At 36.0% G+C, this 26,088-nt stretch overlaps 1 protein-coding gene across 3 annotated transcripts in view; it reads left to right on the top strand.

Moving 5' to 3' along the window:
- Window positions 1–26,088, top strand: part of focad (focadhesin) — a 65,806-nt gene that overhangs the window by 27,453 nt on the left and 12,265 nt on the right. For all 3 annotated transcript variants that reach the window (XM_051901382.1, XM_051901384.1, XM_051901385.1), the window contains exons 12-32: window positions 9,686–9,790; window positions 10,708–10,809; window positions 12,386–12,516; window positions 12,733–12,859; window positions 13,050–13,184; window positions 13,333–13,383; window positions 13,577–13,660; window positions 13,752–13,887; window positions 15,826–16,014; window positions 16,185–16,306; window positions 16,778–16,870; window positions 16,996–17,084; window positions 20,935–20,976; window positions 21,501–21,609; window positions 21,716–21,832; window positions 21,993–22,231; window positions 22,383–22,472; window positions 22,852–23,002; window positions 23,437–23,556; window positions 23,800–23,922; window positions 24,346–24,423. In XM_051901382.1, coding sequence (XP_051757342.1) covers window positions 9,686–9,790; window positions 10,708–10,809; window positions 12,386–12,516; window positions 12,733–12,859; window positions 13,050–13,184; window positions 13,333–13,383; window positions 13,577–13,660; window positions 13,752–13,887; window positions 15,826–16,014; window positions 16,185–16,306; window positions 16,778–16,870; window positions 16,996–17,084; window positions 20,935–20,976; window positions 21,501–21,609; window positions 21,716–21,832; window positions 21,993–22,231; window positions 22,383–22,472; window positions 22,852–23,002; window positions 23,437–23,556; window positions 23,800–23,922; window positions 24,346–24,423 — 2,433 coding nt within the window. The remainder of the gene's footprint in view (window positions 1–9,685; window positions 9,791–10,707; window positions 10,810–12,385; window positions 12,517–12,732; window positions 12,860–13,049; window positions 13,185–13,332; window positions 13,384–13,576; window positions 13,661–13,751; window positions 13,888–15,825; window positions 16,015–16,184; window positions 16,307–16,777; window positions 16,871–16,995; window positions 17,085–20,934; window positions 20,977–21,500; window positions 21,610–21,715; window positions 21,833–21,992; window positions 22,232–22,382; window positions 22,473–22,851; window positions 23,003–23,436; window positions 23,557–23,799; window positions 23,923–24,345; window positions 24,424–26,088) is intronic.

Below are 26,088 nucleotides of genomic sequence, written 5' to 3'. Positions count from 1 at the left end.
GCAGGTCTGTTGTAATCACACTAACAGGAAGATATTCCAGGAGGCTGCTACACAGAGGAATATGCATCATCTGTCACTCGCTATATGCCCTTATTAGAGGCCTTGGCTGGATGCTGAGATTCGCTCTCTACTGCTTTCCGATTAGGGCTGGGGATTTATTGAATGCTCACAGTACGGTGATTCTGCTGGTGATAGAAATGATTACAATTAGAATTAGACTAGTTTTGCGACCTTCTCTTGTCCCATAACATGCAAGTATGAGAGGGTTAAGACAGATGTTTTAACAGTATCTCTTATTTAAATTTCAGTAACAAACAGTGAATGAAATTCATTTCAATCAGTTCAAACTGGCCATTTTAATAAACTGATTCATTGTGTCATCACTCAAAAATGTCCATGAAATCCCCATGTGACGTTTCATATATCAAAATATTTTACTAAAATAGAATATTATTTATGGTTGTATATTTGTGCATATAAATAGAAATAATAATTCTGTAAAAATTGTGGAAAATATACCTTGAATATTTTAAGTAGATTTGTTGGAATTGTACTTCTTTTATTAATAATTTATATATACAGTACAAGTCAAAAGAAACAATGATTTCATTATGTGACACTAAAGATTGAAGTAATGGCTGATGACTTTGCATCACAGAAATAAATTATATCTTAAAGTATATTAAATCAGAAAACCATTATTTTTAAATTGTAATAATATATATATATTTTTTTTTTAATGTATTTTTGATCAAATAAATGCAGGCTTGATGAGCATAAGAGACTTCTATATATATATATATATATATATATAATATATACAGTATACAGGTTTTTTAAATAATTTTTTTATTCAGCAAGTATGGATTAAATTGTCAAATGTTCAAACGTGACTGAAAAGACATTTATCATGTTACAAAATTTCTATTTGAACGAAATGCTGTTCTTTTATTTTTTCTGGTCATCCTAAAAAACTAAAAAAAAAAAAAAAAATCCACAAAATTATTAAGCAGCATAACTGTTTTCAACATTGATAATAATAATAAATGTTTCTTGAGCATCAGATCAGCATAGAATGATTTCTGAAGGATCATGTGACACTGAAGACTGGAGTAATGATGCTGAAAATACAGCTTTAACATCACAGGAATGAATTACATTTTAAAATATATTCAATTAGAAAAGTTATTTTAAATAAACTGTAATATTTCACAATATTGCTTTTTGTGCTGTATTTTTGAAAAAATAAATTAATTAATAAAATAAATGCAGCCTTGGTGAGTATAAAAGACTTCTTTCAAAAATATAAAAAATATATTAAATATAAAAAAAACTTTTATTACTGTCCTACTCTCTCCTTCAGACACAGTCTCTGTGCAATCTCAGTTTTCCACTCTTTCTTCTATCTCCACTCATTAAGCCTGTTAATTGGCTTGTTCTGGGGGTCAGAAGTTGTGCTGGTTTCAGAGGGCGGTGTCTCCCCTCTCAGCTTTCAGGGAAGGGATGCTGAGGGGTTAATCTCCAATTAGAGGTTAGAACAACTGCCATGGTGTCCCTTCTCTAAGGGTTAAAAATCTTCTCAAGGGAAGAAAAGATCCGCTATTCCCGGTTAGTGGGGGTCTGTTAGGGAGTGGCTTGTCTGGGGAATTATCCTAAAGATAAATTAGGAGAGAGAGTATATTTTACGTGATGTATTTAAAATTCCCTCTTTTCACATTTATTAGCCTTCTTAGAAACACTTTATTTGAAGCCTTTATGCAATGCTTTGATCCATTGGCCACACTAACATAGCAGTTGTCTGGCAACAAGAGAATTATTGCATGATCAAACCTTATTAAGGCTATTAGGGCTTAGCACTATTGAACGCGTATTGCACATCTCCGGTTGAGCATTGCAGCTCGGGGGAATATCAATAAGCCTTTGCTTTTAAATCGTGTAAAAGCATGGAGACTTATGGAGATGTGTAAATAGTTGTTATTTAGAATCAGTAAGGTTTGTTGTTCTGTATATTTAGTTAATGTTGTTTAGTTAGTGAGTAATTGCTTGGTTTAAGATTGGTGTTCTTGTACCCTGTTCATTTTAGCTTCAGCTTTCTTCTCAAGTGACTTTATATTTTGTGCACTTTTTAATAAATTGAGAACTATTGTGCCAAATAAAGTTTATACAGTGATTGTCTTTACATTTAGCCTGAACTTTTGAGGTTCATTTGTGGTTTAATAATATTTTAATTGCATATCTGAAGTTAATTCTACTTGTTATTTTGGTATTATTGAAAGATTCTATTACAGTGTTTGTTTGTATATTTTGAATGAATTTTTATTTTTATATTTTGTTTTCATTTTTTTTTTTTTTTTTTTTTTTTTTTTTTTTCATTTTGTTTGTCCTGATCTTTTTGTGTGTCTTTGTCTTTTTAGTTTTAGTTATTTCAGGACTTCAAATTAAACTAAACTAAAATGAGAAATGTTGCCTTGGCAAATAGCTAAAAATATTTTTTATTTAATTTTATATCAGTCCATGTTTATTTTATTTCTAGTAATGAAAATGTTTTTTATGGCTTTAGTTTTAGTTAACAATAATAACCCTGCTTTTAATTACTTTACTGAAATTTTTAATCATTGTGAAGACCACTGGTGAACTTAATTTTTCAGAATCATTATATCTCACAATATTTTATTCCTTTATTTTAATTAATTTATTTACATTTTTTGTGATTTTGAATTTTGGGTGCTTTACATTTTATTGCTGGTTTATATATTTTTAGCAAATGTTGACTGTTTAAATAGCTTTTGCATAGTAGAAGTAGATGTTAAAGTTACACTATGTAATTTTTTTTTTGGTTCAAAATTATTAAAATTAAAATAGAGTCAATACATCATCAATCCTTCTTCCAAAACATGTTTTGTCTTACCCTGATTCACTATGGCCTATTATAGGTGTTATTTTTTAGACCTGACGGGATGGCTTTCGTGGGAAATTGCATGCATAAGTCACTCGCCCCTGCGTGTCTCGTCATCTGTAAATAGAGGGAAGTTGCTCTGGCTACTTTGATGCGTGTATGTTGTGGTTAGTTGTCACATTGAGTGAGAAAGGTTGACATGGAGCTGCTATATCTTGAATCAGCCATTTTAAAAGAACACAGATCAGAGGAGGCTGGCAAAAAGAGAACTGGACAGAGCTTGTAAGAAAACAAGAATCAACATTGGCTTGGCTTTTCGGAGGTGGAAAGAAATGAGGGATTTGAAATGTTGTAAAAGCAACGCAGAGATGGTATGTTTTTATTACTCAACTGCTGAGTAAGGTATTTTATTGAACAGATAAATTGCCATATGTATCTCTCTAAGAGAGTTCGATGTAAAGCATTATCTATTGTGAAGAATCATTTCATTATGGTTGCTGTAGCTGTGCTGGAACTTATTTTCAAGAAAGCACTGTGTCTGTTAATGGGTAAAGCTACAGTAACATCTTCAGCTAGTCAGCTTGAGATCCTTTCCATCTCAACTGGTTATATCTCTAAAAGGGTTAGTTCAAACAAAATTGAAAATTCTGTCATTAATTACTCACCATCGTGTCGTTTTAAACCCATAAGACCTTCGTTCATCTTCGGAACACAAATCAAGATCTTTTTAATGAAATCTGAGAGCTTTCTGTCCCTACATAGAGATCCAACGCAACTACCACTTTCATCAAACATCATTAAAGTACTCCATATGACTCCTGAGGTTTAACCTCAATTTTATGAAGCGACGCGAGTGCTTTGTTTGCGCAAAAAAACATAATTTACCACTTTATTTATGAAAATATTGATCTGCAACACGCATTTACGAGAGCATCACGTCGCATGCGTTTTGTGTTCATGCGAGAGCTGACATTGTTGCGTGAACATGCTTTGGATAATATTATTTTGTAAATAAAGTGGTAAATAAACCTCTCGGATTAAATAGTGTTTTCAGTCAATTTTAATTAGGTTTTCCAGTGTAGTGTCTTGAACCGACAGGCATTGGTCTGGGTCTTGTCTCAGGCTAGATCTGGCCCTCAGGAGGTCTAACCTTGATAAGTGTCTAGGTCTTGGAGGATGTGGTCATGAGTCCAACTCTGATACAGATACCTCCAGAAATCATCATCGATCTCAAATAAAAGCTGTCCTTCAAAAGAAGCCCTGGATGAGTTTGGGCACAGTTTTGTTGGTTAATCCGTTATGAATAACATTGGCCTTATGGGAATGTGAGCTGCGTTTTCCAGAAGCACAAGACTGCGATATAAACCAGCACACCCCTTCAGTCACCGCAAAGCATTTTGTTTGATGCCAAAAACATGAAATGCATTAGTAAAGCAGCTCCTGTGTATGTACTCAGATTTGAGGACATAATCCTCAATTCAGGTAGAGAACGTTTTCTGGTCCTTCACACGGTCCACAGGTTTTCAACGGTTTGTCACTGCTCACTGTAGCCCCTCAGTTTCTCCTGAAGTCAAGCATAACTTTCATTTTTATTTTGCTTGAGCTGGGGAAACACTGGCCTTGGGCCAGTCTTTTAGTATTATAGAAGCTTCTCGAGCAGTGTTTATGCTACAGAAAACAGCTTGAGAAAATAAAGAAAGAGAGAGAAACAGGGTGTTAGTCAGACGGTTGGAAGGGATCGCAGCAACTGTTGGAATGAACTTCAAAGCCCAGGGCTCTCTGGCGTTCTTTGCCCGCTGCATGAGATGGATAACTTGTGACAGTCTTGCTTGGTTTAACTCGAATGAGATGGGTGAGAAGAATAAGAATTTGCCCTTCCACCCCTCCTCCATCAGCCCCTCACTGTGATGAGCATGTCTCGTTACGTTATGAGCCCCGGCATTTCTTTGGTAGCTAGTCATGAGTGATTTTACTGATTATCTGTTGTTTTAGCCTCCTTATTTTCTGAACTTAGAAGCCCGTTCTTCTGTGTGCATGGACACCTCTTCATCAAGCCACTGATCTGACTTGTCTTTTTTCATTTTTCTGTCTTGTTTTTCTTGCCTTGATTTCCTTCTCAACTAATTAGAATGATCAATCCTTAATGAAGCTATTTAAGCTAAACATATGAACTTCATATTGCTACATCTTAAATTCATAGTTTAACCAAAAAGGAAAATTCTGTCATCATTTTCTTACCCTCATGTTGTTCCAAACCTGTATGACTTTATTTCTTTTGTGGAACTTGAAGGAATCTATTTTCAAGAATGTCTCAGTGAAAGTCACTGGTGTTCAATTTTGCTTTATCATATGAATAAAAACTGTTGAAACATTCTTCAAAATGCCTTCTATTGTGTTCTGCTAAAGAAATGAAAGTCATTGAGATTACTTTAAATGATGAAAGAATTTCTTGCTTTTGCTCTTTTTTTTTTTTTTTTTTTTTTTTTTTTACTTCTGTTTATTTTCTGTGTTGCTTGATTGTTGACATATTCCTTTTTCTCTATCTTTTATCTCTTTTTTTGCTGTTTGCCGTTTTCCTATTGTGGTTTTCAAGGGTCTTGCCATTGCATTTGTTCTACATGCTTTCATTTTTAATTAAATTCTTTGAAGAGCTTTTTGAAAGGGTTGGGATGTTTAGAATTCCCTGTGAGCGACTGATGATGATTCATTTAGTTTCTGTCAGCTTAATGAAAATAAAACTGAGATGATTATTTTTGGCTCTTCTACTGCTGATAATCAACTATAGTTCCCATTACAGCAATGTCTCGACCCCATTTTTGAATTTTAACATTAAGAGAGACTTTTTTTTCAGCTCAGATCTTTCTGCTATTCTTTCACAGAAGGATTTTGAGACAGTTGTTCATGCATTCATTACTTATACTTTAGATTTTTGCAGCTGTTTATTGCTCAAAAGTTTGGAATTGGTATATTTTTAAAGGGGTCCTATTATGCAAAATTCACTTTTACGTGGTGTTTGAAAATAAATGTTTGTTGGCAGAGTGTGTACACAACCACCCTATAATAGTAAAAATCCACCCACTCCTCTTTTAATCCCCATAAATCATAAGCAGTGTCTCAGAATAAGCCTTTTGCAGGCTCTAGCAATGTGATGTCACATTACTTAGGCCCCACCCATGGCTGCTGACGTACTCTGCCCTATCAGCATAGACCCTGCCCTAAGTGAACTGTACACAATCCTCCATGTTTATCTCCTCGTCAGAGCATTTAACAGCAGCATTCAAGTAAGAAATGTATTCTTATTAAAGCTACTGAAGTTATTTAATCAAGAGCAGTGAGTGATTTTGTTTTTCTTTTGTATGATTCATATTAACAGTCTATACAGCAGTAGCTACTGTACATTACGCTGCTTTCACTTTAATACACGGATCTAATATAGACAGATCTAATATACATGCAGTTTCTTTCCCTGCTGTTTACATTCACAGACATAACCGACTGTGTTTATGTGAACTTTGTGTGTTTTTTACATAACCTTGTTTGACAGTTTGTAAGCGCAATAAGACATGAAAGAGAACTTAGTTTAATACTCAAGGGATGTGCTGTCTGACAGCCAGCTTTCTGTGTGCGTGCTTTGGGTGTGTGCGCTCAGAAAACCATATATATAAAGTTTAGACTGATTTGGCTTTAAAACGCATGCGGATAATAAGCTTTCATAATGATGAAGAACTGCAATGTCACGTGAGTGTGACCAGGATAGAGACGATAGTCAAAACCAAACAGATGTTTTAGTTTTTGGCAGAGTATCCGAAGCTGTACAGGCTCCGCCCTCTTCTGGAAAGCGAGGTGGGGAGCAGCAGCTCATTTGCATTTAAAGATACATGCACGAAAACAGCATGTCTTCTTTCCACTTAAAAATGGACATTTACAGTACAACATGGTATAATAAATGATCTGTGGGGTATTTTGAGCTGAAACTTAAAGTTATACACCAGAGACTTATATTACATCTTGTAAAAAGGGGCATAATAGGTGCCCTTTAAAATGTTTTTGAAAGGCGTCGCTTATGCTCATAATAATATTGTAAAAAATGTTTGCTATTTGAATATATTTTAAAATGTAATTTATTCCTTTGACACAAAGCTGAATTTTCAGCTCCGTCTTCAGTGTCACATGATCCTTCAGAAATCATTCAGATTTGCTGCTCAAACATCATTTCTTATTATTATCAATGCTGAAAACAGCTTAATATTTTTGTGGAAACCGAGATACATTTTTCAGGATTCTTTGATGAATAGAACAGTATTTATTTGAATATTTCATAACATAAATGTCTTTACTGTTATTTTTGATCAAGTTAATGTGTCCTTGCTGAAAAAGGTTTTTAAAAAAAATCAAAATCTTTTGAACGGTAGTGTATATCTGACACATTCTTCCAACTCCAGCGGTTCAAAATGTGGCAGCTTAACTTTGATATTAATTGCTTGCAACTAAGAGACCATATCACTCTTGTACTGGCCTCGTTGAACTGGCTACTAATAAGTTTTTGAATTGATTTTACAATGCTATTTGTTTTTAAGGCCCTGCATGGACTTGCTCCACAGTATATTAGTAATCTCCTCCACTCTCACCTACCTCCAGCTCCCTGAGGTCATCAAACCAATTACTACTTTCTGCTCCCCTCTTGTTTTTAAGATCTGAGGGAGATCAGGTTCTCTCAGGTGTGGCCACTAGACTCTGGATTTTAAAAGCAGTTTTCAGTCTTGATTAAAGGCCTGTTTGTACTGCATTGCTTTTACATTTTGTCTGATGTGCATCAAAGTGTTTTTAGTAGGTTAGTTTTCTTGTAAGTTGTTTTCTTTCAGTTAAAGATCCCATAATGCTTTTTTTTTGCATTTTCAACTTTCTTTAGTGTGTAAGGTTGCATTTTGAGCATGAAAAAGGTTTATTGAAACCCCTCCATTGTAGTCTTAATTTTTCTTCTGGGAATGAACACGTCACAATATTCGTCATTTAAATCATTCACGGCCAAAATAAAGGGGCGGGGCCTGGTTGAGTTGAGTTAGTAGTGTGTTAAAACCAAAGACTGTAAAAAAAAAAAAAAAAAAAATATGGACGTAGTGTCCGTGACGTCACCCGTAGATTTCTGACGAGCATTTTTGAAGCGAAAATGAGGCCGCTGCCATCTTAGCAGCGCGTAACCGCACGTCACTCCCAGATAACTGAAAATGGGCAAAGAGGCGGGACGTGGTTGGGACTGAGGCGCCTGGTTACTGAAACCACGCCCACCTAGCTCGACGTGATCATGTTATCAGGCTAAGGAGCTATCTATCTATCTTAGATACTATCTAAAATTTTAATAAAGATAACAAGTTATGTCATTTGAAAGTTCTAAATGTTTACTGTCAATATACGGTGTATTTTTTACAATATAGATGCTCCAGCACCAGTAATTGTAATTTGTGTCGGGTGTGCAAATAACAACATGAAAAATCAAACAGGACTTCATACCTTTATAATGAAATAGCGATCGCGAGATGAATCCAATCCTTTGCACTTGGGTAAAATGTCCATGTGTGTCTATTGAAAAACAAAAAACAGTACTTTTTGTCCACAAAAGCATTAAATCAATGAAATATTGATATATTATCCATTGTTTGCATCACATTTCTTCTGAATGATCTGCACTCTATCATCGTTCTTCAAGAAATAATGCAACCTGAGCAGCATTTATGTTGTAAAACTGTATATGTTCGTATATATCTCACAAACAAATGAGCCCACGTCCAAAGTATAATTTTTCAAAATGCAGCAGTTAAATAATATCCAAGCAGTGCTGTCGGAGTTTTATATCCTCCTGTCATTGTCATTGTAGTAAATCTCAGGAACAAAACGTTTAGCCAATGCCACAATCCAGCAACGTGTGTTCTGTTTATCTTCCACATGCGTGCACATCTACACAGACACACATCTGTCTCGAGTCTCGACCATTAACGCAGCAAGCCATAATATTTTATAACTGTACATATTATTATTTTATAATTGTATAAAATAATCCCGAAAAAAAGCACAAACACTGCAGAGATGCCAAATTCAGCGGCTGGAATTAGCTGAAGTAAAGTGACGTCTCACAGACAGCAGCAGCAATCTACCTGTCACTCAAGTGACCACGCCCTTAATTATGCAGAACTTTAAGGCTTAATATAATTTAAACGGATGAGTTATAAAAAAATTCACCCCCCTCAGAGTTGTCATGAAGGGCAAAATTGGATGTATAGACCAAAACCAAAATTTGATCCAGGCAGTAAACATGTTTTTTTCTGCTGTAAAGTTGGCCATTTTAACATGGGACTCAATGAGATTCTGCTCTCTTTTGGAGCCTGTCCCTAGCGGCCAATCGATGAATCGCAGTTTAAGTCACTTCCGTATTGGCTTCAAGAAAAACTGGGGGAGGTTGCCGCTTGGTTGAAACTCGCAGTTATGGTAAGGCATGTGATATTTCCGAAACCTACTTGAAGCGGTTGACCAATCACAACACTGATCCAGCTGACCAATCAGAGCACACTGCGCTTTTCGGAAGGAGGGGCTTCATAGAGACAGGAACTAAACAGAACATTAGGTGCTGCAAAAATGTAAAATATTTGGAAAAATAAGGTGTTTTTGAACATTCAAGCATGAAAACTTATTGTAGTAGAGCTCAAAAACAAAATCAAGACTTTGTAAAATGACATAATAGGTCTTCTTCAAATATCTATTCATTGTTTGCTTAATTGTTTTTCAATTTACCTCTAGGTGCCATGTCTACTTCCTGTCCTGATGTTTAAACTGGGCCGAGTGTCTGATCCGGATTTATCTCTCTCTGTTCTCTATACTCTGCCAAGACTGGGAACCCACAAGGTACAGTCATTAATATGCACAGCATGTACTGTTTACCTGATGAAGGAAAACTAAACCTGAAACTTAATCAATAATTATTGGTCAGCAAATGTGTTTTCTTGATTTTAAAAGTTTTATCAAGAAAAATAATTGGAAATTAAATTAAATGTACAGAAAGCTAATTACTCACTGTTATTAAATTGTATTAAACAGATCCATTAACATGTATGGCAATCAAAATTAAGAATAAACAACCATTAGCAGGTTATTATAGCTCAGTTCTACAGAAATATGAATCTTGTCCGTCTGCGTGTATTTGGGATACGTTTGCTTCCTCTGTTGCTATGGCAACAGCTCACCTGCACTGTAGGCAACTCCAGCCATTAACATGACCATTGTCTGTGCCATTGTTATTCATTTGATTCTGCTAACAATACATATATTCATAAATCTTGTATGCCAACTGTGTACTTCTGTAACATTTGGCTTGCTAGTAAAATGCTGCATCAACAAAAACGCATTCTGTAGTTTGCACAATGTGTGCACACTACTATAAAATATGAATAAATGAGCGGGGAGATGTTTGGTGTTTTTGCTGATGTTATTCATCTTTATTTTAAATGTTTAGGCACTTTATTATCAGCCTTTGAATGTGGGTGGCAGTGTTTTGCCCTTTAATATAGTCCTTAATTTTAGCTTTTTGTAATCTGTGAGATTTTTAAAAGCACAGCAGAACACAACCTGGCCTGTAGGTCACAGCCAAAGCATTAAAAACATAAAAGCATTAGCTATTTTAAGTTGCATATATTAACTAAACTAAGCTATTAGGTAAGTTTGCATATATCCAGTCCTGTTCATCATTATGTTTTGGCATTATGTGGATGTGTGTCCTCTGCCTCGTGTATGTTTTTTCCTGACTGAACACTCTTGTCTTGTAGTTCTGTATCCCGCAGGTGCTTCATGTTCTCCAGACTCTGGGCAGTTCATCCAGACTGAGGCCTGTGGCTCTGCGGCTCTTAGCTCTGTTATGGAAAAAACAGGTGCAGTTAATGCTAAAATCATTCAGATCTGTCCTTGTGTGTTGTGTCAGATGTCTGAGACCATGAGGCATTGATTCTGTTCAATTCTTATGTTGAAAATCAGCCTTTGAAATAACATTATATTGTTATATATTTTATATTTTGTTATATTTTATTTATAAGTATGTTTAGCATACTTATTTAATGTTAAAAATTTTAGTAGTTAACATTTTCATATAATATTATGTATTTTTCATTAAATGATGCTTATAACATAATGTTTTGAGCCCTGTTATTAATGAGGCATACATTATTATATTAATTAAGCTTTATTAATTAATATTTATTAAAAAATGTATGCATTTTGTTTTATGCTTTGAAATATCATATTTATTATTATATATAATATATTTAGGTCTGAGATACTTCTATTTTGTCTACTAATTTAATACAAAATATGAAATATTATATTTATTGAAGTCTGGGAGACTCCTGTTTTGTCTATTAATTTATTACAAAATACCAAAATATCATTATATTTATTTATATTTTATTATATTTAAGTCTGAGATGCTTCTGTTTTGTCTAATAATTGAATACAAACAATTCATTACAATTAATAATTTCATATAATATTATTAGCATGTGTAATTTGAGAGAAAGCATTTTTAAAAATCATAATTTTATTTCACTGAATAAAAATTGTGAATATAATTGTGCACATAAATGAATGGTTTGAGCCCTGTAATTAATGAAATAAAAATGATTATTATATTAATTAAACTTTATTATTTTAGTAATGTTACAGTTTATATCATTAGTTTACAGAGAATTTGTGTAAATTTAGCTTTATTATTTCATATTTATTTAAAATATATATATTTAAAACTTGCCATTTTGTTTATGCTTTGAAATATATTTATATATTATTAAAAAATAGTTGTATTTAGGTCTGAGAGACATTTGTTTCTTCTACTAATTTAATACAAAATAAGAAATATTATGTTTAATTATATATTATTAAGTCTGAGAGGCTTCTCTTTTGTCTAATGGTTTTAATACAAAATAATTCATTACAATTAATATTTTCATATATTATTAGTGTTTAATTTGAGTACGAAAAATTAAAATTCAAAATTTTAGTTTACTCAAATTAAGTGAAATAAAATTATGCACATAATTCCGTTGTTTTACCCCTGTAATTTATGAAATAATAATGATTATTATATTAATTAAGCTTTATTATTTTAGTAATGTCAATTAGTAATGTTACAGTTTGCATCAATATTTCAGTTTTTTTTTTTTTTTTTTTTTTTTTTAAAGAACATTTTAAATGAAATATTCTTAAATAAATCATTATCAAAATCTGTTTTGATACCCAGTCCTACTATAATATCTGTATCTGTATTATCTGCTATAATATATAATTGTGGACACTTAGACCATAATTAAAATGTATGTATGATATGAGTGACATTAATCTAAAGCAGTGACATGCATACAGATGTGTCTAAATACTTTGTAGGACCACTATACTGTATATCATTGTTCTATTATTTCCAGGATATATTTTTGAGACTTTTGACTTTTTGTATAGGACCGTGTGTATCCGGACCTGCAGAGACTGATGTCACAGCTTGAAAAATCCTCAGTGGTCATGGGAAAAGATACGCAGTGGGAGCAGATATTGGCCAGAGCAGCTTGCATCAGGGACATCTGCAAAGAGAGGTCTGCTTCATTCATTCCCTGAAAACTGGAGTTCATATAGCAGTTTGATGTGCTGCTTATTCCACACTAAGCCACCTCTGTACTGACTCCTGATATACTGGACTCTTACAGACAAACACTAATGGTTACCTTTAAAGGTTTCATTTCACAGGTTCCCTGAGCATTGCCGCACTGGTATGGTCACATTCATTCACTCTGTTGTACATATTGTTCCAGGCCGTACCAGCATGGAGGAGACATGCTGGCTGCCATCAGCGACACACTGCTGCAGTTCTCCAGGAAGGATCAGGCCACTCCTGCTGCTCTGGCACTGCAGGGCTTACAGGAGCTCTGTAGGGCTGAGGTCAGTCTTTCTGTACCAATGAAGAGGTGCACACTGGCTCATATGAAAATTAATTTTTATTTCTTTTTAAAAAAATTGCACAGACCCCAAACTTTTGAACATATAATGTAATATATAAATTCTCTTACACTGGCCAGATGGCCACCCTTACCCTGCATTTGAATATTCTTCTTACCTGTCTTCTGTTCAGGTAGTTGATATCAGCTCCACGTGGAAGGCACTCTCTCCTAAGCTGTGCTGTGACACCAGACCCCTGGTCCTGAAGGCCACAGCTGAACTTCTGGCACTTGTACCTGCTTTAAATGTCAAAACAGAAGAATATGAGGCACGAGACCACCAAACACTGTTTCTGATTGCTAGATGTGTGGTATTTTGGAGCAGCATCTGAACTCATAGTTCAAAGCATGATTTCATTCTGTCTGCATTTCATTCGTGGGATGAATTACTTCAGGCTTTATGTCCTTTCCTTACAGAAATTCAGAAATGAGGCAGTGAGTGTTTTATGGGGCTACGCTCTCAGTCAGGTGAGCGCTGACATTTTCAAATGGTAATGAACAGTAGGGATGGGCAGGATGATTGACTAGTCATCCAACAACTGTTTCTAATAAAAAAAGTCATGCCATTTTATGTATCTATATGTAGCAACTATTTATTTGCTTTTATATTGTACCAGTGATGAGTGAACAGTAATATTCAAAGCTTTTTTGGCTTCATCAGGACCCAGAGGTTGCAAGCCAAGGTTTTAAAGCCCTCTCAGAGTATCCTGAACCATCTCACACCATCCTACACTTACCAGAACAGGTGAGAACGCTTACAAAATGTCCTCACATTATTTCTGTCTACCTTTTATATATACAGTATATCTGTCATAGTAACGTGATCTTGCTAATAGGCCAGGCCCGTACCAAAGCAGCCTGATGAGGAGGATGAAGGAAAGGAAAATGAGAACGAGAAGGACGAAGATATTTCAGTGCCAGGAGCATCATATGTGAAACTAGTTTGTCTCACACCACAATCCGTTTTACCAGGTATGATTATAAGATTATGGTGACTGTTAGTAGTTAAACTATGTAGTTCGACTTGCATTTACAATTGTTTGAACCTGCATTTTAACCAATTCTTCTGAGCACAATGCAGTTGATGAAGCAAAAATCTAAGTGAGGCCTTTGTAACACAATTAAAGAAGACCTTTTATGCTTTTTTACATTTTCAACCTTCTTTAGTGTGTAAAGTTGCTCTTTGAGCATGAAAAAGCTCTGCAAAGTTTCAAAGCACAAAGTTACTCCAAAGGGAGTTCTTCTAAATAAGCACTGTTTCTGAACTCCCTGAAACGCCTCAATCGTAGTCTTATGTTTTCTCCCAGGAATGAACACGTCACAATATTCCTCATTTAAATCATTTCCACTCAAGACATACAGGACCGAGGCCTGGTTGAGTTGCATTAGTAGTGTGTTTTCGCCATGTTCAAGAGACGCTGTTATGGTAGGGGCCGTGGCATTCCCTAAACACACTTGAAGCAGTTGACCAATCACAACACTTGTCCTGCCGATCAATCAGAGCACTTTTTGAAAGGAGGGGCTTCATGGAGACAGGAACTAAACAGAGTGATACTGACAGACTGGTAAGAGAGGTGCTGCAACAATGTCAAATACATGAAAAACAAGGTGTTTTTCGAACATTCAAGCATAAAAACCTATACTAGTAGAGCTCAAAAACAAAATCAAGACTTTGTGAAAGTGCATAATAGGTCCTTGTTAATGCAGCACATTTTTACTCAATTTGTGCATTATTTGTACAGTATGCTACATACAGAAACATATTAGTTTTGTCAGCCTTTCTTTTGCTTCTTAAAAACCCACATTGAATAGATGGTTGTTTTGATTCCTGTTTGAGAACATTTTGTCGTCCATATTTCGGGAGGTCAGCGTCGTCACCCATTGTGTCATTGCAATGATCGCTATACCGTGAAAGTTTTTGAATTCCCATACTGGTCATTTTTTCCCTTTGTTCATTATATATTACAGACTTATTATTATAAAAACTGCTGCTGTTATATACTGTAAATGTTCTAAATGTATTGTTTAAAGGGGACCTATAATGCCCATTTTACAAGATGTAATATAAGTCTCTGGTGTCCCCAGAATGTGTCTGTGAAGTTTCAGCTCAAAATACCCCACAGATCATTTATTATAGCTTGTCAAATTTGCCCCTATTTGGGTGTGAGCAAAAATAGGTCGTTTTTGTGTGTGTCCCTTTAAATGCAAATAAGCTGCTGCTCCCGGCCCCCTTTCCAGAAGAGGGTGGAGCTTTAACAGCTCATGCTTCAGTTGCTCAACAACAACAAAGCTAGAGAATCTAGTTGATGATTGTCAGTAACGTGTTCAGCCTTACATTGTTCAAACCGGAGTCGGACACTGATGGAGAGACTCAGGAAGAAGTTACAACTTTTAGAATGCAACTGGACATTTCTGAATGGTTAGCGGATAAATGTATGTAGTTGCTGTGGAGTTGATTCAACTCATCCACTACTAGCATGTGCCGTCATGTTAATCTTTTGTGCAAAACTAGCATTGATCTGACCCTCGTTTGTGTAGCAGTCTAGTGTAAAATGGCGGCATGGTAACAACACTCAACTACAACAACTCTTCCTCTTCTCTAAAGCAGCACAACATGGCCTCACCCCCTTTGTTGCGTGTTTCTGGGGGCAGGGTTTATGTAAATTTTGGGGTTTGTGATGTCACCAACCCAGGATGAAGCTCATTGTAGTCTCTACCAGCCATTTGTTGTAGTCCTTAATCAGTGATTTCTGTAAAAGAAAATATCTCCCTTTGCATTTAACTTTGAGTGTCATAACTTTGCAGATGTTGTTTATGCTCAAACAGCAACATTACACACTAACTAAAGTTAAAAAAGTGAAATAATAATCAAGGACCTTCTTAATTCATGAATTTTGTCTTCTAATGCAGCCCTTGAGACCTTCCTAACATCTCTAGTGAGGCAGGAGATGAACCAAATGCCCCGCGGTGTGTACCATTCAGCACTGAGTAGGGGGAATTTGCGCTCTGACCAGGGAAAAACCGTATCTGGAATTCCTTCTTTCATGCTGAAAACCTATGAGAAGAATAAGCAGCCAGGTCTTAAACCTGGCTTAGCAGGTACAGATATGTTTAATTCAGTATTGTGAGTAATTAAAGAGCATTTAAAATTCTTCTAGCTAATGCATGTTTGTCACATTGAAGTAACATTTTTTGCACAATTCATAATTCTGTTTTTGTAGTTAAATGTATTCAATAAACATATTTGTGTTTTGATTGGTTGGTTTCAGCTGGGCTTCTCCTCTGTTATGACCTTCCTGTTCAGACTGACAAAGATGGACGTCCAATCAACCGCTTCCTTGTCAGCAGAGGGCGGAGTTATCAACAAATGTTAGCCACCCTTATTCATGAGGTACATTCCAGCATGGACTTGCTTGGGTGAATGAAACTCAAGAACCTGAATTATATTTTAATTTAAAAAGTTATATTTAAAAAGAATAATATATGTATTAATAATGTATAATAATATTATTATTTTATTTATTATATTATTATTTTCATTATCATAATGTGTTCCAATGTTTAATTTTTGAGTTTGTTTGTGATTCTTTTTTTTAACCATTGGTGATTTGTATTAAATTCTAATTTCAGAAATTATTTTAATATTTTTGTTTGTTTTGTAAAATATTGATCTATTTGAAAAAATATTTATTTATTTGTTAATACAATACAAAAATCAATGCAATGAAATGAAGTGCAAAAAAATCGTACCATAATGTATAAATACTTGGAACATTTAAATAATTAGCATTTAAAAACATACAATTTAAATAGTTTATCTTGGTCACATACATTCAATCTTTTGCTCTTTTTTTCCACTCAGGTGAACATCCAGCCGTCTGAGTGGCATCGCTCTCTGCTTTTGCCTCAGGCCTGGCGGGGCTTCATGAGCCGGGCTTATCATGCAGTTCTCCAGGTAATTTTGTGTGTCTGTATAACTTGTCATTTTCAAACCATCAAATCAGATGTATGAGAATAAGACTAGCATCTATAATTAAGACCATAATTTATGAGATTAAATTAGATGTAATTATTGTCCAGGGTCGAAAGGCAGAGCTGGAGATGCTACAGAAACAGGGTAAAGAGAGTCCAGAGGAACTGCAGTTCAGACAACACTATGCCTGGCTCTGGTAAGACTCACACATCCAGACACATCTACAGTGCAGACTGGCCTGGTCCTGGAGTTTGTGTTAAAGTCGTGATGAAACAAAAGTAGCGGCAGATCGTTTCTTCCATATTGTGAGACAGGTAATCGAAAAAGAAAAAGATGTAGGGTAGGGACTTTGTTTTATCCATCGGCTGAATGAATGGAGGCAGACCGACTAAATGCAAGCTTCCAGCATAGATGCAAACTCCTCACCTTTCAGTGAAAATTCACTTTAAAAATCTGTGGGTCTGAGAGGACATTCTTTGGTCAGGGGCACAGTAAATGAAATCATGAGAATCAAGTCTTCTCAGTTGTTAAAAAAAAAACCTCCTCCTGGCTTTGCATGTACAATGCTCCTGAAAGGGTGAATACACAAAGAAAGAGACCCATCTGCATTAGGTCTGCCTGCATGCCTTAATGTAAGAATTTCATAAAGTAGCTTTATGATAACCTTAATTTAATTGGCATAAGTATCCATATGTTAAGCCTGGGACTGTTAATTAGCCTGACATGGCTGACTTGTTTTGATTTAACGTTGTCAGTGTTATTTCCACAGAATTGAATGTACTTTTTGTTCCAAATACAACTTGTATAATGCTACTAACATTACAATTTTGCCAAAGAATACAACTTTAGTTGAGCTCTACTATATTATACTTCAGGGGTGTGATGAGACATTTAGCTCACGAGACGAGACACGCTTTTGAGTTCACGAGAACGAGATGAGATGAGATTTTTACACAGTATTTTTTAAGAAATCCTCAATAATGAAATACATGACTAGAAAAATAGTCTGCAGGTGCATTTGAAATGTTTTAACTAATCATCTTGTAATGAATGTCATTTCAGTTCTACTTTGAACTAAACTCCTTTCCACATAGAAATAAAAACAGTATAAATAAAATAATTGTCAGTCATCTCGTCACTTACTCTTGTCACGCGATCAGTGAACTCTATTATACTGTAATAACCACGACGTAATTAAACAGTTTGCTTTTACACACACAAGATGTTCTCTGAAATTTCATAATGACAGGGTTTGAAATTAACATGTACTTTGAACTATTTACATTAACAAGGATTTACATTAACAACTATTTGGGTACCAAATGGGGTTGGGGGGTAGTATGGGATGTCTTGCATCTTTGTCATCTTTTTCACCCCGATGCATTTGCCTGTCGAGGGTCCCTGGGTCCATAAAAAGCCTTAAAATATCTTAAATTTAGGTGTATCAAATTTAAGGCCATCAAAAGTCTTAAAAAATCTTAAATTGTATAAGCAAAGTTTCAATTATTATCTCAAGAGGTCTTAAACTTAGGGACAGAAAAACAGGAATCACAAAACAGCTGTAATTAAATTTCAAAAGGCTATGATTTAATTGCTCGCGCTGCATGTTTCACGTTTTCTAGAGGCTCACTCTTTCAGTGCAGTTCACAATCAATGTATACATAACACATTTATGGTTAAAATTTATTACAAAATGGCTCAGAATAGATTTGAGAAGTTTTAGTATGATTTGCTTGCAGATGCCATTTGATTGATATTGTATGAATGCAGTTATAAATGCATACATTTTTATTTGTGGCTTAAGTGTTCAAATACTTTTGGAGAGGGTGCACTGTGTGCAAACTTTGCACACTTTTGAAAAGGTTTTTATCACAGTAAGCTTAGATTTAGTTTTAAAGTTTTTATTAAAAATGTTAATCTTAAACATCTTATGTTGCCGTTTTTAGTCATTTTGCCATGGCAATAGCCAATGGAGCTTGCAAACAAACAAACAAAAATGCACTTTGCACATATAAGCATTATATTATATGTAGTATATGTATCTTAAAATAAAGCTATAGATGCTAATAAAGCTATAGATGTAGCTCAGTATATACATAGATTCTCGCTAAATAGTACCCCTAGCAAGTACAAACATCAAAGTTGACCCTAAACAACTTCTTGTAATGACCATGTGAGTTATATTTCATAGTTTTCAGCACAAAAAGCTTAGCACTTTCAGAAACTGTCAAGATGAATGCAGCACTATAATGAAAGCCTCTAAAGAGTGAACTAATTGGAGCTCGCACCATAGGGAGGAATGTGAAGGTATTATTTTATACATCTCGTTTGTGTCAAACCATCCAGAGCTGTTGAATTGTGATTGCTCTGGCCTTTTCAGCTGCTTTGAAAAGCCTTTGAATGGAGACTGACATTTCAAAGTCACATACAAATGCATGCACATCAGCATTACTCAAATTCATGTAATCTTCCAATGTAAATCGTTTGGCATGTATGGGCTCTTATTGTTCACACAGTCTCTTGCCATAATATGCCCTATCGCATAACCTGGCAGAACACCATAACTTAGCCCCCAGGACGCCATTTTGACAGCCTGTCAGCCGATGAGTGATTGATGGGATAGTATGTTCAGATGGCAGCCAGAAGCTTCATTCCCCATGGCATCACGAATTCCAGTTAGTTCCGCAGCCTTTGTGTAATATAGTTATTCCCCTCCTGGGAGCTCAGGGCGGTCCATATGTGGTCACGTGCCCTGAAGCATGCTGGGAGGGTTGGATGGTTTGAGAACACTGGGATTGTAGGGTTACAGTTTTTTGCCCCGCAGAGACAGATGTCAAGTCAAGATGTTTGAAGCTTGAGGAAATGAGGTAAATGTGTTGATTTTGTCACGTGTGCGTATGTTTAATTCTTTTAGTATTTACAGTGCGGTCCAAATCTGAGACCCAGTGTGAAAATGCTTCTATTTTGCATTTCTCTAATTTAATAAAATTTTTCCTCATAGTTTATGTTATATCAATGTTTAAAAGGATCCTATTATGCTTTTATACTTTCTTTAGTGTGTAATGTTGCTGTTTAAGCATGAAAAAAGGTCTGCAAACTTACATAGTCACTCTAAAGGGAGTTATTCTCTATATCAGTGCGCACTGTTTCTGAACTCCCTGAAACGCCTCCATTGTAGTCTTGAGTTTTCTTCCAGGAACGAATACGTCACTATATTCCTCATTTAAATAATTCTCGCCCAAGGCATATGCGAAATAAAGGAGCAAGGCCTGGTTGAGTTGATATAGTAGTGTGTTTAAACTTGCGGTTATGGTAAGGGGAAACACGCTTGAAGTCGTTGACCAATCACAGCACACAGATCCAGCTGACCAATCAGAGCACTTTGCACTTTTTGGAAGGAGCTGCTTCATAGAGACAGGAACTAAACAGAGCTGTACTGACAGACTGGGAAGAGAGGTGCTGCAACTATGGAAAATATGTGAAAAATAATTTGTTTTTTGAACAGTCAAGCATGACAACCTATTCTAGTAGGTAGCATAATTTAAATTTTTTAGTATTTACAGTGGGTTACCACTAGTGAAAATGCTTCTATTTCAAAATAAATGTCTTTAGTATTTGCTCTGTCCTTTTTGCTTTAATGACAGCAGCACTCGAGAGCACTCATGAACTCTATTAATTTGTGTAAAACTTTATGATCATGTGATCCTGTATGATTTGAGACGGATTCAAAGAGCATCTTATGCTTCAGTGAAAGCAAGAACATGTGACCTTTTTAAATTGGATCTAGAATCTTAAATATTTCTTATCCATTTTATGCCATAAAGTATCTTAGCTTGAAATATTTCAGAATCTGCATGCATTTCCATGTTTAAATTGGATGAATCCCAGATTTTCACTGTGGCCTCAGACTTTTGGGACCTGATGTAGCCATGCGAGTGGTACCTACGCTCTTAAATCATTGCCTGAGGAGATGAAAGCTCTTCTTGTCAGTCTGTCTGTGGAGCACTTTAAATCATATCTCTCTCTTTCATTCTGTCTTTCCTCAGGGTCAGAGACCAACTGACTGATGTGGTCAAATCTGCCGCCAAGTAAGTTACTAAAGCTGCCGATATTCTTTTTGTTTTGTTCTTTGTTTCTCTTTTAAGGCCAATTCACACTGCACCGACAGACGCAGACCAACGGCGACAGTCACCAGATTACAGCACGTCACTTCTCAGACATTCTAAATCCGATCCAGCATGTTCAATCGGTAAAAACAAGCTCCGACAGACTCTGACGGGTAACACACTGATCTGACAAAACCCAACGAATGTGTTTGTTGGTGTTTATTGGCGTCTCTCTGTGCGGTGTGAATTGACTTTACAAGCAAATGTCTAAACTGTTGACTTTTATTGTTAAACAGAGTGCTTCATATTCAGAATCTGCAGTTTGCCTTTACTGCAGTCTCTTAGAAAAACTTTTTTCTGTGCTTTATTGATTTAATTTAAGCTCATAATTGCTCACAACCAAATTTTTCAGTCCTATTTTCAGCATCAATAATAGAACCTATTCAGCATTGCTGCTGTAGTTCTGTTAAAAATCTTTAAAAATGTTTTTTGGTTTCCATTGACAGAGATAGTCCAGTCGTTCAGGGTAATTCTATTTTAGCACTAAGTGGGCTGGCTGTCGTCCTAACCAGATACGAGAGCAACCTTCCTACACAGTCTGAAAGTGGATTTGAGGTGAGATGCAGCTTTATTAAGAGTCCTGGCTTCTCCTTTCAAAACAGTAGCAAAAAGATAAAAAATCTTAAAAACTTCCAAATAAATTGTACTTTTCCATTTATAGGTGGGTCCAGACACCCTTCCCACAGTTCACTGGATGTCTATGGTGACTGACACACTGCTCAGCATTGTTAGCAGTAGCAGTAACCCTAAAGGACAAGTCTTCCCATGGTTCATTCATGTGAGTTGTAACCCCTCGGATGAAGTGTTCAAGAAGTCATTTATTTTTCAGTAGTGGTGCAGAAATTATACACTGCACCTAATTTGAAACATCAAACATTTTGTCTTATTAAAGTATATGCTATAAAGTCTATAATATTGTACATTCACACACTTTTTAGCGCTCATACTCCGGTGAGAACACAGCGAGTGTGATCGCGCGCTCCTGTGCTGCTCTGGGTCTGGCGTTGCTGGTGCCCATGTTGGTGACCTCACGCAGAGAGAGCGTTCCTGCTATACTGGGCACTCTAGCGGCGGGACTGCCGGACTCGCCCACCGCAGACGAATCTCAGGCAGTTCAGTTTCACAGCGGCCTGGCTCTGGGCATGTTTCTAGCATGGCTGCATGATGAGAGAGTCAGGTATGTGCACGTTGAAACCGTAACATGTCATGTCCAAAAAAATGGAGCTATTCACCAGACACTCCCAGTTATAAATTAACATTTTTAATAGCCGTGTAGTGTTTGATGAATACTTACTGACATTTTTACTTGTTTTCTTTGTTTATTGCAGTGATATATCTGGGCAGTCAGTTGCAGAGCTGCTGATGAAACATCTGGAACGACTGGAAGTTTGTTGCTTCAATCCCAATCTGGAGTACAAGTTAGTCTAATATGTTTTTAGTGTTAACAAAGTTTTGCATAGATTTTAGACTTGTAATACAAAGTTTGGTTTTATGTGTTATACTGTATATATATAACTAATGAAAGAAAAAGCAACAGTTCTGAAAATTTATTAAAAAAATGAAAAACTAGAATAACAGGTTTGGAAAAGTCATCAGTCCCCTGATTTAATACTTCGTAGAGCCATCTTTTGCTTTAATTACAGCCATTAATCTTTTTGGATATGTCTGTAATAGCTTTGCACACCTAGACTGGGGAGTATTTACCCATTCTTCGTTGCAGTCCTTGTATCTATATTCTTCATTCCCCCTGTACACTAATGCACTCTTAAACTTTTGTTTGCACTCTGTCTTTCTCAGTGCTGGTTGTGTGTTAGGTGTTGGTTTGGTCCTGAGTTCTCTCAGTAGCAGTAGTCAGTCTGAGCGGGACCGTGCGCACGTGTCTCTGATGCTGGACAGACTCCTGCAGACCCTGCAGGACAGCAGCAGTATGAGCCGCATGTTGCAGGAGGTAAAATCCTTTGAGGTTCACAAACACCTGGGGTTGATGAGGGGGTTTGTGAGTTGATAAAAAAGCTAATAATTATTTATATATAAATAAAATAAATTGTAAAAAAAAAAATAATAATAATAATAAATGTATAAAAAATGTAAATTGTATAAAAAAATCAAACGCTTATTTAACATCTAAAAAAAAACCCCATATATTTCTTTACCTGCATGTCATGTGACCATTAACCAACATCAGTGAACCATGAAAGTTTGTTAATTGCTGCTTAAGCTGAACGATGTTTACAAATTGCCACACATTGTTGGTGATGACAGGATTTTTCCTTTTATCAAATAAAAACTTTTTTTTTTTACCACTTTCCATTGAATACTTTCAGTAGGAGTTCTGTGCAACCAAACATTTCTTGTGTGTTTTTTCTGTACTGTCGTTTTCAGGTTTTGGCCTATTCTGTGGCGTGTGTTGGGGTTTCAGCATTTAACTCAGGCATTATTGAGGCCAGTAAAGCCGAGGAAAGCATGAACACACTTCGTTCCCTGACGGAGGAAAGCCAACAGGTGAGAACTGAAATTGTCTGTTTGTAAGGCACTAGAATAAACATACACTAAATTAACATCTATTTAAAAAAAAAAAAAAAAAAAATACTGTTTTACAGTTTAGGATTGTCTGTCTTCTTTGATCATAAAAAAAAGTTTGGGTTTGTATTGAAGAATACATTTATGATGTGTTTTTGTGCATAAGTGATTAAAAACCAAAAACTAGAGTCACACTTTAAGGCATTTATTCTGTGTTTTTTTAAGACACCAGGCTTTGCTTTGGCGTTGGGACTGACAGTGTTTGGACTGTCTTCTTTTGGTCATGGTAAAGCTATGGACATCCAACCCCGTCTGCTGGCCGCCTGGACCAAGATACTGCTGGCAGAGGTGATGTATTGTTGTTCAGTGAATCATATTGGGCTCAAAATGTATTATTATTGCCACATGTTATGCATATTTTGCCGTTATGCATGTATGAAGGCTTGCTGTTTATAATGTTTTGTGGTGCAACCACTTTATTATCCATTTCAAAGCTGCTTCGGTAAAAAAAAAAGTCAGTGGAAAGAAACGGTCGACTAAGAAATTCAGTGTAGAAACATGTAGTTTGTCTCCCTGACTAGTGAGAAACAGTGTTGTTGTGCTGTAGAAAATGAACTATATATCAGGGTCTGATCTAAGGCACAAGTCCAGAATTTAAGGTCAAGTCTTTGTCTGCCTGAGATCTTAGTTTTGGTCTAGGAAGTTCTGGCTTCAACACTAGATCTCAGCTTTCATGAGGGAAAAACTAAACTGTTATTTTTCATTCTCTAGGGTTGTCCCACAATGCAGAGGCTGTCCGCCCTCAATGGACTGATCGCATTAGTGGGGTCTGAGACAGCTCTCATTCAGGTATTTTAAGGGGTCATCTGATGCTGTTTTAAATTTCATTATTTTGTTTATGGGGTGTAATAGAGTAGGTTAACATGCTCTAATCTTAAAAAAACACATTATTTTTCACACAATGTACATTATTGCAGTATCTCTGTCTGAAAGGTGCTGATTTCTACAAAGCCCCTCCTTCCAAAAAGCCCAGAGTGCTCTGATTGGCCAGTTTCATCAACACATTGAATAATGCTGCGCGTTTCAAGGCACTTCAGTGGGTTAAAGGGTTAGTTCACCCAAAAATGAAATTTCTGTCATTAAGTACTCACCCTCATGTCATTCCAAACCCGTAAGACCTTGGCCGAGCTATTCACGTGAACACCACGACGCATGCAAATGCTTTAAAATCGGCCTCTTATTTTTACCCGATCTGCTTTGTCAGTATAATGTCAAAACACAGCAGATGTAGGCCTGTAAATGGATTCTTGTTATCTTAAATAACAAGAATGTTTTTTGAGGCTCTTAGCATGTTTTAAATTGCATTGAACTCGACACATAGATCAGAGTTGTCGGCCAGTAGACATGGGCACAGCCTTAGAAACGGGTGTGGAGGAGGGGCTGTATAGCGCCACCTTTTGACAAAAGTAGGGGGGTTAGTTTTACCTACAGTCACCAAAGTCGGTACATATATTGTTCTCATCGAACCGGACAACTTTATAATTTACAGTCATTAAATCCGACCAACAGGAAGTCAGCTATTTTGGTTTGAATGTAGATTTTTGGAAAAATCAGGCTCTGAATTTTAAACTACTACTCCTAGGGGGTTTATACGATTCATACCAAACTTTGTCAACAGCATGACAATACACTGAAAATGCTAAATTGTGAACAGATTGGATATCTCAAACGGTGCTCCCATGGTGAGCGGCTAAAAATAATGACAAAAAGGGAAACATCTTTTTTATATAAACGTCTTATATCTTGGCATAATCCTTTTACATTCACCCAGTTAAAATGCACATTGGCTGTCAGTGGCACACTCTCCCTAAAGCCTCCAAGGTGGCAGTGCAACCAGGGTTTGGGCCCGTCATCGCTGCCTGCAGCTATATTTTTTGTTTTGTTTTTGCGCACAAAAAGTATTCTCATCGCTTCATAACATTAAGGTTGAACCACTGTAGTCACATTGATGTACTTTTCTGGACCTTGAATGTGGTAATTACGTTGCTTTCTACTGGGGATAAAAAAAAAAAAAACCTCTTGGATTTCATCAAAAATATCTTAATTTGTGTTCCTAAGATGAACAAAGGTCTTACGGGTTTGGAACAACATGAGGGTGAGTAATAAATGACAGAAATTTAATTTTTGGGTTAACTAACCCTTTAAGGGAATGTGGTGAGCAATCGATGCTCCCTGGTTTTCACAGTGCATTGTGGGACTTTGTAGGGAAGGATTTTGCGATTGAGACAGTTCTTAAAATGGCCGACCCCCTGAGCAGTGCCCTGACTAATGATCTAGGGAGCTGATTGAGACGCACTCAAAGGCTACTATGCTTCGCTCGGAGCATGCACACAGAAAGCATTCAGTTCTCTTTCGTGGCTTATTGCGCTTTTAATATTTGTTTTTTAATATCAGACACATCCCGATCTTTACTTTCTCATTCATCCATGTTTCTTTATTAAAAACAAACAGTCT

This window comes from Ctenopharyngodon idella, chromosome 7 (assembly GCF_019924925.1).
Source record: "Ctenopharyngodon idella isolate HZGC_01 chromosome 7, HZGC01, whole genome shotgun sequence".
Lineage (NCBI taxonomy): Eukaryota > Metazoa > Chordata > Actinopteri > Cypriniformes > Xenocyprididae > Ctenopharyngodon > Ctenopharyngodon idella.
This window is presented reverse-complemented; position numbering and strand designations above follow the sequence as displayed.